This window comes from Meles meles, chromosome 8, assembly GCF_922984935.1.
Source record: "Meles meles chromosome 8, mMelMel3.1 paternal haplotype, whole genome shotgun sequence".
Classification (NCBI taxonomy): Eukaryota; Metazoa; Chordata; class Mammalia; order Carnivora; family Mustelidae; genus Meles; species Meles meles.
The window spans coordinates 48,936,257-48,952,406 of record NC_060073.1 but is presented as its reverse complement, the minus strand read 5'-3'; the positions used below and the strand labels follow the sequence as shown (position 1 = coordinate 48,952,406).

Here is a 16,150-nt window from a genome sequence, read left to right as displayed (position 1 = left end):
GATTTACCAAGAAAAGCGCTGTCTCCTGGGTGTGTACTTACATGTCAGGGGCTGGGATGTAAACTAGATGGGGGTGGGGGGCAGCCATCTTGGAAGCCCCTGAGGGAGGCAGGCGCTCCTCAAGCAGCCGCAAAATGGATGTAAACCACGCGGAGGCTGGTGGCTGTCAGAGGGCAGTACATGGTGCCCAGAGAGCGGATGCCAGGAGGATTTGACCGGAGGAGGGAGGTCAGAGAAGGCTTCCCTCAGGCAGAGATAGAGGAGGCATCCCTGCCTGATGACTGGGCAAAGAGGGTAGAGAAAAGTACCACAGGTGGCAGGTAGGTGGGAGGACTAGAAACAGGCTGGTGTGGCTGGTGTGGAAAAAGAGGAAAGCAAGGAGCAGGGAGCTGACTGGGTAGGAACAGCCAGATGGGGCCGGAGCTCCTGGGCCTTTCAGGCTGGAGATTTTGGAAGTTGAATACAGGCCGTGGGGGTTGTTAAGCAAGAGGGCATTCTTGTCAGAGTTGTATTGTTCACAGGGTCGCTGTGGCTGCTGTGTACCGGGAGTAGGAAGGGGCAGGGTGGCTCCCGGTGGGGGAGGCCAGGTGCTTTGCTGGTACCCTGGGCCATGGCGGTGGTGGAGGGGATGGGATCAAGGACTGTTCCGGAGGTAAGAGGAGCAGGATGTGGCATTTCTTTTCTTTTCTTTTTTTTTTTTTTTTAAGATTTTATTTATTTGTCAGGGACACAGCAAGAGAGAAAACACAAGCAGAGGGAGTGCGAGAGGGAGAAGCAGGCTTCCCACTAAGCAGGGAGCCCGATGTGGGGCTCGATCCCAAGACCCTGGGATCATGACCTGAGCCGAAGGCAGACAACTGAGCCACCCAGGCACCCCAGGGCATGGCATTTCTTTGCATATAGGGACAGAGAGTTTTCCAGGACGGAAGGCCTGCACGCTTGGAGTCTTCTATGTGTAAGGGAAGGGGCAGGAAGTAAGACTAGGAAGGAAGGAGGTGGGAACCAGTATTCAGTCAAATCTTTATTACCCAGGAGAAAAAAAAAGGTAGATAATCTATTCCTGTATCCATTCATTTGTCTAGAGCAGCATGGCTTCATGGTTAGGGAAAAAGGTCTTCGAAGTCAGAGTTACGTTTCTTTGGTGACAGTTGTGTACCCTTTGGGCCACTCCCTGGCCTCACTTGCTCTCAGGGGTAGGTGACCGGGCACCTGCTCATGAAGTTGTGCTATTACACCTGCTCATGAAGTTGTGCTATTACACCAGACAGTGTGTGTGAAGCAGTTCGTACTGAGCAGGTGTACTCTACCTAGTTAATGCATGTTGACTATTTTGTCACTCATCATTCCTTCCACACATTTTTTTTTTTTAAGATTTTTTTTAATTTATTTATTTGACAGAGATCACAGGTAGGCAGAGAGGCAGGCAGAGAGAGAGGAGGAAGCAGGCCCCTTGCTGAGCAGAGAGCCCGACGTGGGGCTCGATCCCAGGACCCTGGCATCATTACCTGAGCCGAAGGCAGAGGCTTTAACCCACTGAGCCACCCAGGTGCCCCCACCTTCCACACAGTTTTATTAAACAACTGTTGTGTGCCAAGCTAGTTGCTAGGAAACACGGTCCCCGTTCTTCAAGAACTTAGAGCCCACAGAATGACATGGATGTTAAAAAAACAACAACAACAACACAAATCTAGGTGTACTTACAGACTGTACTGTGTGCCCTGATGGGACAGTTAAAAGTGTGTGAGTTTGTATTCTTCAGCCAGGGGCCATACCCTCAGATGCCTTGAGAGTAAGGGAAACGGAATGGGTGAAGCGGCCCACAGTGGGGGGGAGGGGGAGTGACATACTGGACTAGACCCTCAGAATCACAGTGTTTAAAGACACTGAGCTGTCTTCAGACAAAACACACACACAACAGCGTCACTGAAACTGTGGGGAAGTGGACTAGATTTGCTTTTTTTGGAAAGTTCCTTCTGAGAACAGCTCTGGGAAGCAGGCAGGGTCCAGTGGGGAGGGGCCACAGGGACCTGGGTCAGATCTGGTCACTCAAGGGAAGAGCGCAGGCTAAGGCCACGGGCACGAGGAGGAGAGAGCTGGAGTCCAGTGACTTGGACCAAGAGGGGAAGCAGATGAATGTTTCAGAGTACATTTCAAAAGGTAAAGCCTGTGTGCATGGAAAGAAGGATCATTTGATGTGATTCTACCACTCTGCCTTACTCAGCGTCTACATTACTGAGTCCCGCCACAGCCGGTTAACAGTGCTGAGCTAGTATTCCTGGGGCTCACATCTCTCGTGGGCTGTTGTGAAACAAATCTAGTAAAAGTTTAAGAATAAGATAGGAAGCAATTCCTAGGGTAAACGACTGTCTAGTGGGACAGGATTCTAGAAAATGGTCTTTGTTGTAAAGAAATCAACCCTCCTAAAAAACCCAAACTAATTCTTGTGGGCTCAAATTAGGGGTGAGACCCTGTCCGTAAGGTATGTCTTATACATGGTAACTAAGTTCAGCTAGGATTCAGCTAGGATTCAAGTCAGACCCCTAATTATCCTGAGCTGATGCTGGAGGGGGCAGCGTGAGGCTGGGACATGTGCAGTATAGTCTCCCTGCTGAACTTGAGACCGTCCCTCTCCAAGCAAACCCTAGTTGCCGTGGCACAGATGGACCGTGTTTGCATACGTGGGGGTTTTTCTCTCCCTCTATGTGTCTGTGTATAGATAAGTATATACTTTTTCTTTTTTTTAACAGGTGGTAACAAACAGGGATACACAAGAAACTCTCCTGTGCATGGCCTGTGTATTTGAAGTTTCAAATAGTGAACATGGAGCACAACATCATATTTACAGGCTTGTAAAGGACTGAACATGGTTATTTATATATATAGATATCTGTATATACACACACACACACATACGTGCACACACACACACACACTCTCCATTATTGAATGACTGACTGTAAACCTCACTACACAGGGGGGTGCCCTGGCCCTGAGGTCACCCTGACTTTTCTAAATCCTGTTTGAGTGAAGTCATTATTTTTTTTTTTCATGTGTTCATACTATCATTGTAGCTGTGAAGTTCTGGTACAGTTGTAAAAAGAGAAATCTGAGTGGTTTCTATGTGTTCTTCACATTCGCAGCCCACAATTCCTCGGGAAAGGTGAACCTTAAGAACCCGGGTCTCTGTCTGCAGAGACCTGTCTCTAATTGTGGTAGGGGAAAAAAAAATTGAGACAGAACATTTGCCATGGGGCATTTACAGCCTTTATACAAATGTATTTAGTTCTGGTTTTGTTTTGTTTTTTCCAACATAAAATTCTTGTTTTAAGATACAAGTAAAATTAATCTTTAAATATAAATGTAAATTAGTACACAAAACTAAGAATCTTTAGACTTATCTTTGTAACTAATTAGGGTGGAAGTTATGAAAGAATGTAATTCACTAAATTATTTTTTAAATGAAACTTTTCTTTGTTTTTGAAGCCAAATGTTAAAATATAGCCTTAAATGCTTGGTAGAAATATTCTAATGAGACAAATTTGTACTTTTTTTTTTTTTTCTCAAGGTGAAAACTAATCTCTTAATCCATTAAACTCTTGAACAGATATTACAAAGGAAGAAAACTTCACCCCTTATCCTTAACATATATAGTATATTTAAAAAATATAAAATTGTATTGTACTAATGTGATGATTATTTAATGAAAAAAAAAAGGATGGCTCTTTTTGCAATAAGTAGATAAATACTGAAAACCTAAACGTACAAATGTTTATAGTCTTGTGTGTGCAGTTATATTTTATATGGACAACCAAATTTTTTACCAAGATGAGTAAATGTTTGAATCACTGAAATTTAATAACAAAAATTGAAAATTGGCATGAATACTGCACTGTGAGCTGCAAAGTAGAGAAAAATCCTGTGGCTGGGAGAAATTTCACCAACCAAACAAGAAAAAGGCTCATCAGTTTTAGCATCTCTGCTCCCCAGAAAATTGCAAGCATCCTTTCCAGCCTGTGGATAAATTCTGGTGAACCAGTGTGCATAGTAACCTGCCATAATGTGTGTGTCCGTGTGTGTTTGTGTACACATCCACACATAATACACATACAGTTACCAGACATATTAATTGAACATCTCTTTAACGTCACCGTTTTGCTAGGTGCTGACACGTATGTGTACACGTGTATTTCAGTCTGTGTCCCTAGATCTAGATACCTTCTCAAAGGACATCTGTTTCCTCAGCATCTCTCAATAGTCACAGTACTTGTTTGACTGAGGTTGGAGAGGCCCAGCGTTCTCTCTGACTTTTTTTTTTTTTTCCAACAGACTCATCTGGGAGGTTCTCCTCCCAGGAGAAATTCAACTTTCCAACCCAGATATTCCAAAGCATTGCCCAGGCAGAGTTGGTTCGAAGTGGCCGTGTGTCTTGGGTTATCTCCGTAAGTGCTTCACTGGGAAGGAGACAGGGTTACACTCCCCAGCTTCCCAGAGGAAAGTGACATTCTTATAATCGCCAGGAATAGGTTTCACACAATAGAACGTGAAGTAAGTTTTGTAAGTTGTGAAAACCTGTCGTGGCTTTTTCATCAAGCCAGAAAAGAAATACCTTGTTCTTTCACATCCTAGTAACTTATCCGTTTCCCTGTCCCACCACCTGCTCTGACCCTGCTTGGATATGGTTAGAGGGTCTGGTGTGGCTGGCTTGTGGCCAACAAGCCACCGGACCAAGCCTGACCTCTTCAAGACTCATGCCACCGGTTCCTGGGAAGACCAGTGAAAAAAGTACAAAACTTCTCCCATTTGGAACGCACACCTCTCATATAAATCAGTAGGCTGATGTCTGTCTTCCCTCCCCGAAAAAACTACCATTTATTCTCTGATTCTAAGGGGCCTTCGAAGGATTGCCCTAGTGGCCTGCCCTTTCTTCTGGCCTTCCATCCAGGCACCGAAGCTTCTGCCGTAGTCATCATACTTAATGGCTTCTCTTGGACAGCCCTCCTGGGAATGTTCCTTTTGCTTCTGTCTCCCACATCTTTCCTCAGTGGAAACCCCGCTCTCCCAGGGCCAGGGCCCTATGAAGGGGGGGGTAAAGGATCTTCTGTATCCAGAGCCAGCCCAGAACTTCAGCGAGAGGAGTATCTGATTCCCATTCCCACACAGGAATGAGGTTCTTCTGTCTGCCAGGAGGCCTCTTGGGATTTACTTTTCAAAGCACAAATAGACCCCAGAAGAGCAGCTGGAGGGTAGTTCTGCTGGCTGAGGGAAGGGCACACCCCGGCCTGCTGAGCTCATGGAGGCAGGCTGTGCCCTCCTCCCCCAGATGCCTTCGCTGAGTTTGGGGCATGAACAACCCAGAGAATAGCTTTTGCTCTTAAAAACATTTCTAGGAGCCTTAAAATTTTTCTTCTCATCTTGTTCTTCTAAAACTTTCTCTAGGGTGGATATTTTCCCTATCTTAACCACGGATCCAGTTATCCAAACCCTTGGCCATCTCTGTCTCTGCCAAGTGAGGTGCCGGGGTGGGGTTTCTGTGGCGGCACCTAATGCTAGTCTGTCTGTAGTCTTTCATCCTTTGTCATAGTCTTCTCCCTTGAGCTGACAAGCTTCCCCAACCATAAAAAAGCCTTTCCAGGCCCCTGTCCTTACAGCTTTCTTTTGGGTACCAGGTCTCCTGGCGACCCTGCATCACCAGCCTTGAGTCAGGGGCATCTCATACTTCCCTGGGGAGCATGGAGGCCCATCTCTCACAGCCAACCCAGGAGGGAGCTGTAAAACTGGACTCTGGTCTGTGGGCATTCGTTCCATCTTAGCAAGAGCCTTAAAATGACTGTCAGGCCTTCTCCAGAACAGGTTCCAGAATCCCAGAAGGTCTGTGTTACTCTTCAGTCAGGGGCTCTCAGCCTTGACACTGTTGGCAAGTTGAGAACAGTTTTTTGTCCTGCACCATGTCCCTGGCCTTCCCCATGCCCTCCCTGCTGTCGCCACGACCCAGAATATCTCCACAGACATCGCCACACGTTCAGTGGAGCCCAGTACGACCCCCAGTAGAGAACCCCTGCCCTAGATCCTACAGGTCACAAATACCATATTGGAGATCATCTTTTTCCCTTCCAATCTCACCCCGAGAAAGCTGCTGTCCCAGGAGCTTTGTTTCAGGTCATGAAGAGGCAGGTAGGAAGGTTCCTCAAATGACATTACGTCCAGGTCTCTTCCCCTTCAGGGCATCTCCCACGGCAGAGTCTGTCTTGCTACAGAGGCTTCCTTCATTCATTGCTGAGGGTGTTGAGAACAGCAGGTCACCCCCATCCCCATGATCAGCTCGAACCTCTGTAAGGTGCATCTGCGATCTGATCTTCATTCCTCAGTTTACCAGCTTTAAAAGACATCCCAGCTGTGTTCATTATTCTCGTAAGTGTCTGGGTCTCACGATTGACACTTTCCTCATTTTGGTAAGCTTCCTCTGGTCTTCTGCTTTCTGCCCTACACTCAGTGCTGTTTTTAGAACTTATGGAAGCCTTTGGAACACTGCATCTTTAAGGATGGAGGAGAGAGGGACCAGTTCTGGAAGCAGGGGGTGATAGACTTTATTCCTTACTGAGCTAAAAGAGAGCACAACCTACTCTCTCCTTCATTTAGCAGATGAGAAAGTTGAGACCCAGAGGGGAGGTGACTTGCCCAGAGTCACCCAGCTGGTTAGTGACGGAATCAGGGTACGGCTCTGGGACCGCGCCACTTAATCCTTGGCCTCTTCCAGTGAAGGTGGTTTCTCTTTGGTGCTCATGCCTCAGTGATCCCTACAAAGATGTGCACAGGCTCAGTGCAGAAGACAGGGGGGACTAAGAACCCCCCCCCCCCGCCTCAGCCAGAGCACGGCATCGACCCGATGCTGACGCCGCTTCCCCCACAGAGCCTCTGGTCTGATTGGAGCTACACGAGGCAGCCACAAGCAGATACAAAAGCTGATGAGCCTTTTCGCTTACCCTGAGGACAATTCACCTGCCACAGAATCTCGAGTCCAATTTTTACCTGCTAAGCAACCCAGCCGCCATGTCCCAACACTTAGACCAGCCAAAAAGCAGCCCCTGTTCCCAGCACTTGGTGTTAAAAGTCCCCAGGTGACTTTACCCCAAGTCTTCTCTAGGTCTCGATACTGTAGTGGCTTTAGCAGTCTGTTTTTTGTACAACCTTAAATTATTTAAACCGGCTGAGATGACAGTCAGTCTTACAAACCAGGTACATAGGATCTGTCTAAGTTCGTGTATGCTCTGTCTGGTACACTACACCTGTCCTCACGAAGGGTAGAACTGATCCCGTGCGTTGGGGTTCACACCCGTGACAGCGAGAGCATATGTCTGCATCGCTTCTTTCTTTCTGTTGACGTTTCTGTGGCAAAGCCCTGCACATGTCATTTCTGAAAAGCCTTAAATCTTTGAGACGTTGCGTGTAGGGTGTGCAGTGCCGAAGGCTGCCTCGGAACTGTGAGCCCTTTTGTAAGCTGGAAGCATTTCTCTTACTACTGTTCCTTTTTTTAGGGAGTTTTAAATTCAGAGCTGCCAAAGCGTTCCAGTAAGCAGTGCCTTAGTGATACCTAGTCGTCCCCAGCCCTCTGCGTCCATTCATGAATTGGCCCCGTATTTGAAACCGCACAGGCAAAAATTGTTCGCATTTCTCTTTCGTAAGCCCATTTTTTTCTCCAGTTCTAGAGGACACTGACCACTCGGTCTAAAATCGGAAACTGAACACGAGGCGGTTCTTCAACCGCACTCTCAAATGTATATACCAAAATGGAAGGTTTTCCAAGTTTGTAGTTTACTCTGAGAAGCAAATTGTACTTTTAAAGTTGCCTTTTAAATTCACGACCAAATACTTAGCTATTTATGAATCTTCTGCGCTCTAGCATGGAAGTGCCTTTGGTTTGAGATTCCAGCTTAGAAAAGTGCTGCCATATAATGATAATTTGTAGAGAGACCAAAAATATTCTGAGATCACCGTAATGCCTTTGGTTTACCAGGATGAGTAACCAACCACAGGCCTCTGTCCACAAGGGCGCGACGCGGACCCTGCCTGCCGCCACCACCGTCCCACAGTAGCAGCAGCAGGAGGGACCCCAGGAACTGTTGTGTGTGTGTGTGTGTGTGTCCGCGACCCCGGGCGTCCTTTCTGCCCGTCACCCGGCCCTGCGTCCGCGCAAGGGGACTGCCACACAGATGACAGACTTGCGGCCGGTGGACAGATCTGTCCTTCCCCTCGTGTGCGTGTGCAGTCTCTGTGGAGGCTTTCCTTTCCATTCCGACGACAGCGCGCACTTCTCTGGTCTACGCAGTGAAACCACTCTGGAAGTTGGAAGCCTCGAACCGAGATGCAAGTGCAGAACAAAAATGAGTTAGGGTCATTACAATTGAAGTGTTCTTCTCGCGGCGAAAATGTTGACTCTGAGTGTTGTGTACGAATGTGCGATGAGAAACTTCCAAAGAGCACCATTCACAATTCGGCATTTTCAAAGAATGTTCCAGCCCTCAAAAGGGCAACCCTTTAGAGTCCGTGTCGGCTTTTATCAAAACCTTGTATAGATCAGGAAAACTGATAGAGGTAAGGAAGAGGCGTGGAAAGGACCGGAAGGCAAAAACACCAGCCAAACAAAAGCCAGGAGGAGAAAAAAAAAAAAAAAGTTCTTTACCCATATAGACTTCCAAACGACATCAGACATCTTTGAAAGTTAGCCTCTGAACTCTTATTAATGCGTATGTTCTTTTGTCTCTCCCTGGTGTCTTTAAGATTACCCTGTCTGGGCTCTGAAATTTTAGGAGTGATTTCTATCCACACCAACTTGTGAGTATTTATAGAAATTTCTACAAGAAAAAAAACCCGTCACATGATGAAAAGTGAAATGAGCTAACTAACACGAGCGCTAGTCAGCCGCTTGAGTTCGACCCTCCCTGTCCCTACTTGTGTCACCCCTGGAAAGAAACTCATCAAATGCTTGTATTCCTGCTTCTCTTTTCAACTGTTACTGCGCTTTGTTGGTTTGGCAATAGTTTTCTCTCATAAACTCATTGCTTCTGTTGTGAAGAGTGGAAGTTTTGTGTTTAAAATTTACTGCATTTGCAAGGATAGTTTCGCTGAAGTCATGCACCATTAACTAAGATGAAATATTGGTATTTATTGTCCTACTTCCTAAGGCTGTAGCTTGTTTTATTCTTTGTGAATTTGCAGTGAGTCGGTCAGACACCACACTACATCGTTTTAGTTTGTTTGAAATGGCAGTTACGTTCCCTCTGTTCCTCATTAAATGGGGTCAGATTCCAGGCGATGCCAACCTCTCTCAGGTAGGCTCTTTTGTCTGCCATTATGAGATGATTTTCCCTTCCCCTGTCTCTGAGAGAGGCTGACAAAATCTAGGCGTAAATCAATTGGAAACCGGTCTTTTATTTTATTACTACTACTACTACTATTATTATTATTATTTTGGATCAGTCATTTTCTGTGATTAGTTTGACTATGTAAATTAGATATTAACTGCACTTCTTTAAAAAATAAATACATCTCCCTGTTACCTCCTTGAAAGATTCACTTCTGTAGGCCTTTGTCTATGGGCTCTAGCCTGCAGATAAGGAAAAAAAAAGAAAGAAAGAAAGAAAAAAAAAAAAAAACAGCACGTGCCTGAAAAACAACAAAAAAATTTTGTAACGTTTAAAAAAAGAAACCCGAATAGCCTTTAATTCTTTAATATGCTTAAATTTTATGTAAATTGGTTTTGCCACATGTGTTTGTTCACGTTCTAAATGACTTTAATGGGATTCTCACAGTCAGTGTCTTTGTGTCCCGTGTATACTATGGGCTTGTGACGTAAGCGCTTCATCTGGTCAGTGGTCGCTTTGATATTGTACTGCAGCTGGGAAGGGGCTCCGGAACGTGCCCCTGGGTGATAAGGTTCCTCTCGATAGATTGGAGAGATGGGGGTGGGGGGCAAATTCTCACACATGTTTTCTTAAACTATTTGCAGAAACTTTCAAAAAGGCATTTGGTTAAACCTCTTGGCAGTACAGTATTCTTGTATTTGTTAATGTCTGTGTTTAGGTACTGGTACCTTTTTGTTTAAAAATGTTCTAAGTGTTGGCTTTAAAGTGAATTTATCTTTAGTATGATAGTTATATGAAAATTATAGGGTTTGTGTGCAGAGAATTTTTTTATAAAGTGCTTTGTAAAAAAAAAAAATGTATTCTAGCTTTCGCGGTACATATGTGTGATAACTTTAATATCCATGACAGTTAAGTGCAATTATTTCATCACTCTAAAAATGCTATTTTTGTGTCAGTTCCTGCAGGTGTTTTCATGTCTTTGCAAAGTGACACATTTTGATGCCTTCTTGATAAAGTGGTAGACATTTTGTAGCTTTCTAGAAACTTTGTATTCATACGGTATCAATGAAAAATAAAGAAAATGAAAGTGTGGGTTACCTTTTTTATCTGCAGAAGTGTCTGTTGTTGAAAATAACATGTGATTGTGCGTTGTGGGGGAACTGTGGGGTTCATGATTTGGGTGGGTGCGGCACAGCCCTTCGTAAGAAAGCCTTTGATTCACTAGGTGTTTACCGTGTGCTGGGCACTGGGCAGGTGTGTTGATACAATGTGGATATATTGTTTCCTTTCATTCTTACCTTAGTTCCAAAGTCAGTGAGGTTATTATCCCCACTCCTGGCTCAGAAAAGATGGATCCATCCGCAGTCATGATAGGTCACCCTGATGCTCAGGCCTGGACTCTCCCCTCCCCCCAAAGCTCCCTCCCCTGCCTTGCACGCACGCACACACACACACACACACACACACACACACACACACCATGTAAGCGCTCCCCTGCTCCACGGGTTTATTTGAAATCTGAGATAAAGTATGCTTCAAATCCCAAGAGTTCTCTCACTGTGGGAGTGGGAACAGAGAAGAAATAACATCTTTGAATTTTCTTTGAAAAGAGCCATTTCAGCATACCGCAAGTCAAGAGGAATGCTGTTATCCACTGAGCTGCTCAGAGTAGAAGGAAGGGAACTATGGAACACCCTGTTGAGGCCCTAATGTGTGCCGAGCACTGTTAGAGTCACTATTTTCCCCAAACCATGTTCTCTTGAATAAAGGAGTCATTTCCTGTTTTCCAATAAATTGAGGCCCGAGAAGCTGAGCCCTTGTTAAAGTCATGAAAGCTAGTGACAGGAATCCAGAGCTGGAGACACCTCCTGCCCTGTGGTTCTAGCTCGACCATGGGCTCTGTGCCACCTCTTGCCCTGCCCCTCCTCCTCCAAAACAAGGTGCTTTGATACATTAAAAACATCTTTTGTTCATGCCTGTGGTTCCAGTCAACTTAAGTTCAGCAAAGATGGAGACACATTAGGTAAATATCACTGAGTAAAGGGATTTAAAGAGCAAAGGGCAGAATAAATAAAGGCCTCTAGTAAGTTGAGGGGTCAGGCAACTTCGCTGTGAACCCCTGATCATTTCTGTCTGCTTTGCTGTTGGCAGTAGACTTAATCAACATAGCTACTACTTATGGAAAGCCAAATTAGCTGCGTTGTTAAGTCATCAGTGAGCAACTGATAAAATTCCAATTAAAAAAAAAAAAAACAAAAAACAATGTGTAAGCCTGTGAAGCCTTAGGGGTATTGAAACTACCTTTAAAGACACTTTTGTTCTTTAACAAAGTTTAATATCCTATATGTCAGATGTAACTAGGTTGTTTTAACTAGCAAATTGGCTGCCCGCAACCTGACTGTCTTTTTCTTTTTTTTAAATTTAAAGTAAACATTCTCCTATTTGCTTTGGCTCCCAAGATGCTCAGACTTTTAAGTTGTGTTCTGTGCTGATAAGGAACCAACTAGAATGTAAAGGCATAGAAAGGTTAAAAACAAAGGATGAAAAATATACTGTAAAACGAAAGCTGATGTAGCTATATTCTTTTCACACTAGTATAGCTTGAGGAAAAAATTATTACTAGAGTTGATGGGGATTATTTCTAGGTGATACAAGTTTTAATCACCCAGGAAAAATAGAGACTCTAAACTTGTATGCACCTAATAATATAAGTTCAAACTTACAAAGTGAAATTTAAAATTCTGTAGTAGGACGTTTTTGAACAACTAAACTCATTGGGTTATTTATAGATAAAACAGACCAAACACACACACAACACAGGTCAGACGGGATTTGAACAGCATAATTTAATGTGCTGTTCTAGTTTATAAAATACAAAGTAATGAACACAACAATCGGGAGCCTATGCATTATTTCCAAGCACACATTGAATTTTTATGAAAACTGACTGCATTCAAGGCCAGGGGTTTTGAAATTATAGTCTGGGGGCCAAATCTGGCCTGCTGTTTCTTTTTTCACATAAAGTTTTATTAAAACACACTTCTAGCCCCTGCTGTTTATTTGGTGTCATGGCTGCTTTCATGCTACAGAGACATAGTTGATTAGTTGTAACACCCTGTAACTCACAAAGCCTGAAATAATGGCTACCTGGCTCTTCATAGTAAAAATGTCTTGCCAGCTCGCATTCTAAGCCAAAAAACCAAGGTCCTAAAAAGATGTCTTTGTTTCCCATTCCCCAGTGTGTAGGTATTCTGGCAAATGGCTCTCTTTTCCTTTGATGCCCTTTGTGGGATGCTCCTTTTTGGCATCATAGCATTCTTCCTCAAATATCCCAGCCTTCCCTTTTATCAGTGGGTTATGGATCTAAGAACAGGCTTAGATCTGGAAAGGATGAGTGATGGATAGTGATTTTTCTTTGCAGCAGCAGACATCTCAACTAATCTTGCCTTTTAATGAGCAGTACAGTCAAGCAACACCTTTGATGGCTACCCACCTGTCTTGTCCCTATCTTGCCATGTTCCACTAGCCATCTTCACAGATCCCTGTGGGGCCAGGCTTCTTGGTTTCCATCCCTTGCTGCCTATTATAGTAACTACTGCTTTGCTTCTGACAGCTAATCACTGCCACTTGGTCTCTGCTGTCCCAGAATCTTCTCTCCATGCAAACAAGGGAACCCAATTCTTCATCAGTATCTCCTGCTATCAACCTTGGCCTGCAGGCTGTCATTGACTTTCTTAGCAATGCTTATGCCCTATTCTCTAGTGCATTTACTATTTTAGTGAACAGACTGTTTTCTTGGCCTTCTGGGGCACGTAGACAAGTGGCAGATATTCTGGTCTTAAATTATAACCACCATCCTGTGCCCCCCACTCCCAATTGTTGCCTCTTTTAACTTTCTGAGCTCTGCCTCAGTACCAAGGCAGTTCTAGCACCTCTGCATTTCCTCTACACCATTGTTCCCTCCAACCTTCAAGGAACTGCCCAGCTGACCCAGGATCATCTCTAGATGTTCTTGCCAGGATATTAAATTCTGAATGGTAGAAGAGTGTGGCTTCTACCAATAAACCCCTTAACCTAGCCCAGTCTCATGTCCTTAAGATTCATTTCCAGGCATGTTCTGCCAGTTTCTGCAGGGAGGGAAAGCACAGACTAGCCAAATCCTGCACTCTTGGTGGTAAGCCACTTCCTCCCACATTACAGACCAAATTTCCCCCACTGGACATGCTGAGGCTTTACTCTAGTGATGGATGAGGTGGGGCAGATCTTGAGGAGGTAAATACTTCATCTTTTGAGGCATCCATTTCAGTTGAGCCCTTAACGTGGTCTCCACGCAGGGTAGACTGCTGTCCTAGCAAGAGCAAGAGACTTAGTAGCCCAGAGGTTCAGAGGAATTGGGTTCAAAGCGCTCAGTGTTTCCAACCTGATATCCCCACCCCCATGTTTCAGGGTGCTACTAACTTTTAGGGCTTGACTGTAACACAGACTCATGAAGGCTGTGAATTCAGCTTTATTTGTAATTTCTGGCTTGGTTTTCGGCAGTCTGTCGTCCAGCTGCATGAGCTAAGGATTTTTTCAAATGCTGCCAGGAAGATCTTTTACACAATGCCCTGAGTTGAGTGTGACATTTTCTTCTTTCTGTGCACCGATGGCACTTAGCAGTAATCAGCCTATTCCACAATTACAAGTTAATACCACCGTCCCATGCCAGGGCTTGCATGAGTTAGTGCTTCCCCTTCCTTGTAGGTCCAATGCCAGTTTATCAGAGGTGCAGTCTTAGTTATTGTGGAGCTGCAACATTCCAGGGGACCAAATGTCTTAATTTAGGTTGCCCCACAAGTGGATCTTGAAAAAACAACTCAAGTGCAGTTTATTTGGGAGCCTTAGTAGACATTAAGATTAAATCTTAAAGATTTCACTAAATAAGATACAATGTGATGTTCGCTATGAAGATGAGATATTGTACTTTGGTATGTGCTGAATAAAACAGTCTTAACATAAAACAAAAACGAGAGAACCACAAAGGAAAAAATATCCAGAGTCATCTTTTAGTAATTGATGGAACAAGCAGACAAATATCAGGGAACAGGTAGGGAAATTGGAGTCTTGATTATGTGGGTGTGCATATTCACTCCATCATCACAACACTGTCATTCATAATTTTTCAGTCACATAGAGAATGGTTTGAAAACCATGTTCTTGGCAAGTGAAGCAAGTGTCAATACATTTCAAAGGGTTGCTGCAATATACAATATTCTCTGGCCACAGGCAATTAAGTTAGAAATCAATATTAAAAGGATCTTTAGAAAAGCCCTACATATTTGGGAATTATTAAACATTTCTAATTAACACATGAGAAAATGTAAGTCATGGAAATACTTGAAACTATATAATAAAGTACCACCTAAATAATGTAGAAAGCGGAGCAGTATATGGGGGGCATAAGACCAACATGCTTAGAAACATGCATATTAGAAAAGAAGGAAGGTGGGGCGCCTGGGTGGCTCAGTTGGTTAAACGTCTGCCTTTGGCTCAGGTCATGATCCCAGGGTCCTAAGATGAAGTCCCATATCAGGCTCTGCTTAGTGGGGAGACTGCTCCGTCCCTCTCCCTCTGCCTGTTACTCCCCCTGCTTATGCTCTCTTTCTGTCAAATAAATAAAATATTTTTAAAAAGAAGAAAGACTAAAAACTAATGAGCTAGGCATTCATGAAGTTAAAAAAAAAATGGAAGGAACTAATAAATATAAGGGCAAACTAATGAAATAGAAAACAAACATGATAGAGATCAACAACATCGAAAGTTGGTTCTTCAAAAATACTAATAAAAGGGCGCCTGGGTGCTCAGTGGGTTAAGCCTCTGCCTTCGGCTCAGGTCATGATCTCAGGGTCTTGGGATCGAGCCCCTCTTTGGGGGGCGGGGGGACTCTGCTCAGCAGGGAGTCCCTCTCTGCCTCCTCTCTGCCTACTTGTGATCTCTCTCTGTCAAATAAATAAATAAAATATTTTTAAAAAATACTAATAAAGTCTCTAAGCCCTTAGCATGGTCAATAAGGAAAGGAGAGGGAGAGAGAACCAACCTAACAAGAAACAGTAACCACCATGAAAATAGGAACATCACTATAGATCTTATAGATACCAATAAAAGTGCAATGAAATAGATAAAAATATAAAGTCTATGCCAATAAATGTGTAAGGATAGATAAAAGTGATGAGTTCTTAGAAAACTAGAACTTATGCAAATTGCCTCACAAGAAGAAGAAATTCTGAAGAGAGTAGTCTTACAACACTTAAAGAAAATGAAATACTGGTTCCCAACAGAAAACCCAGACCTAAATAGTTTACTAAGGAGCATTATCGAACTTCAAAGAAATGAAATCCTGCAGTCTTAACACAAAATACTCCAGTGCATAGAACAAAAGATACTCTCTGGTCTTAGCTTAGGTCTTCTAGAAAGCAGAGCCTGAGGCAAGGATTAAGATACTAAAAATTTATTTGGGAAATGCAAAATCAGCAGAGTAGATGAGAGGAAGTAAAGCAAGGGAAATCTTATGAAGTGCAATGTGATGCATTAATGTATTACTGTCACTTCACAATGAGTTGAAACAGATATATTAGGTCATTCAACATGTGAGACTATTGTGTGAATTTTACTGGAAAGGTTTCTGGGAAGAGCAATATCTTGAAGTCGTCAGTGAGAGAGGAAAAAGGAAGTAATTCGGCTATCAGGTAATTTCCATCTCCCAATTCTCACTGGTCATCACCCTGTAGGGATACAATTGCATGGCCCTGTGG

At 43.9% G+C, this 16,150-nt stretch overlaps 1 protein-coding gene across 9 annotated transcripts in view; it reads left to right on the top strand.

Moving 5' to 3' along the window:
* Positions 1-10,450, top strand: part of TEAD1 (TEA domain transcription factor 1) — a 265,155-nt gene extending 254,705 nt beyond the window's left edge. For all 9 annotated transcript variants that reach the window (XM_046015380.1, XM_046015379.1, XM_046015377.1 and 6 more), the window contains one exon: positions 2,748-10,450. In XM_046015380.1, the coding sequence (XP_045871336.1) occupies positions 2,748-2,861 (114 nt within the window). In that variant the 3' untranslated portion in view covers positions 2,862-10,450. The remainder of the gene's footprint in view (positions 1-2,747) is intronic.
* The last annotated feature ends 5,700 nt before the right edge of the window (positions 10,451-16,150 follow it).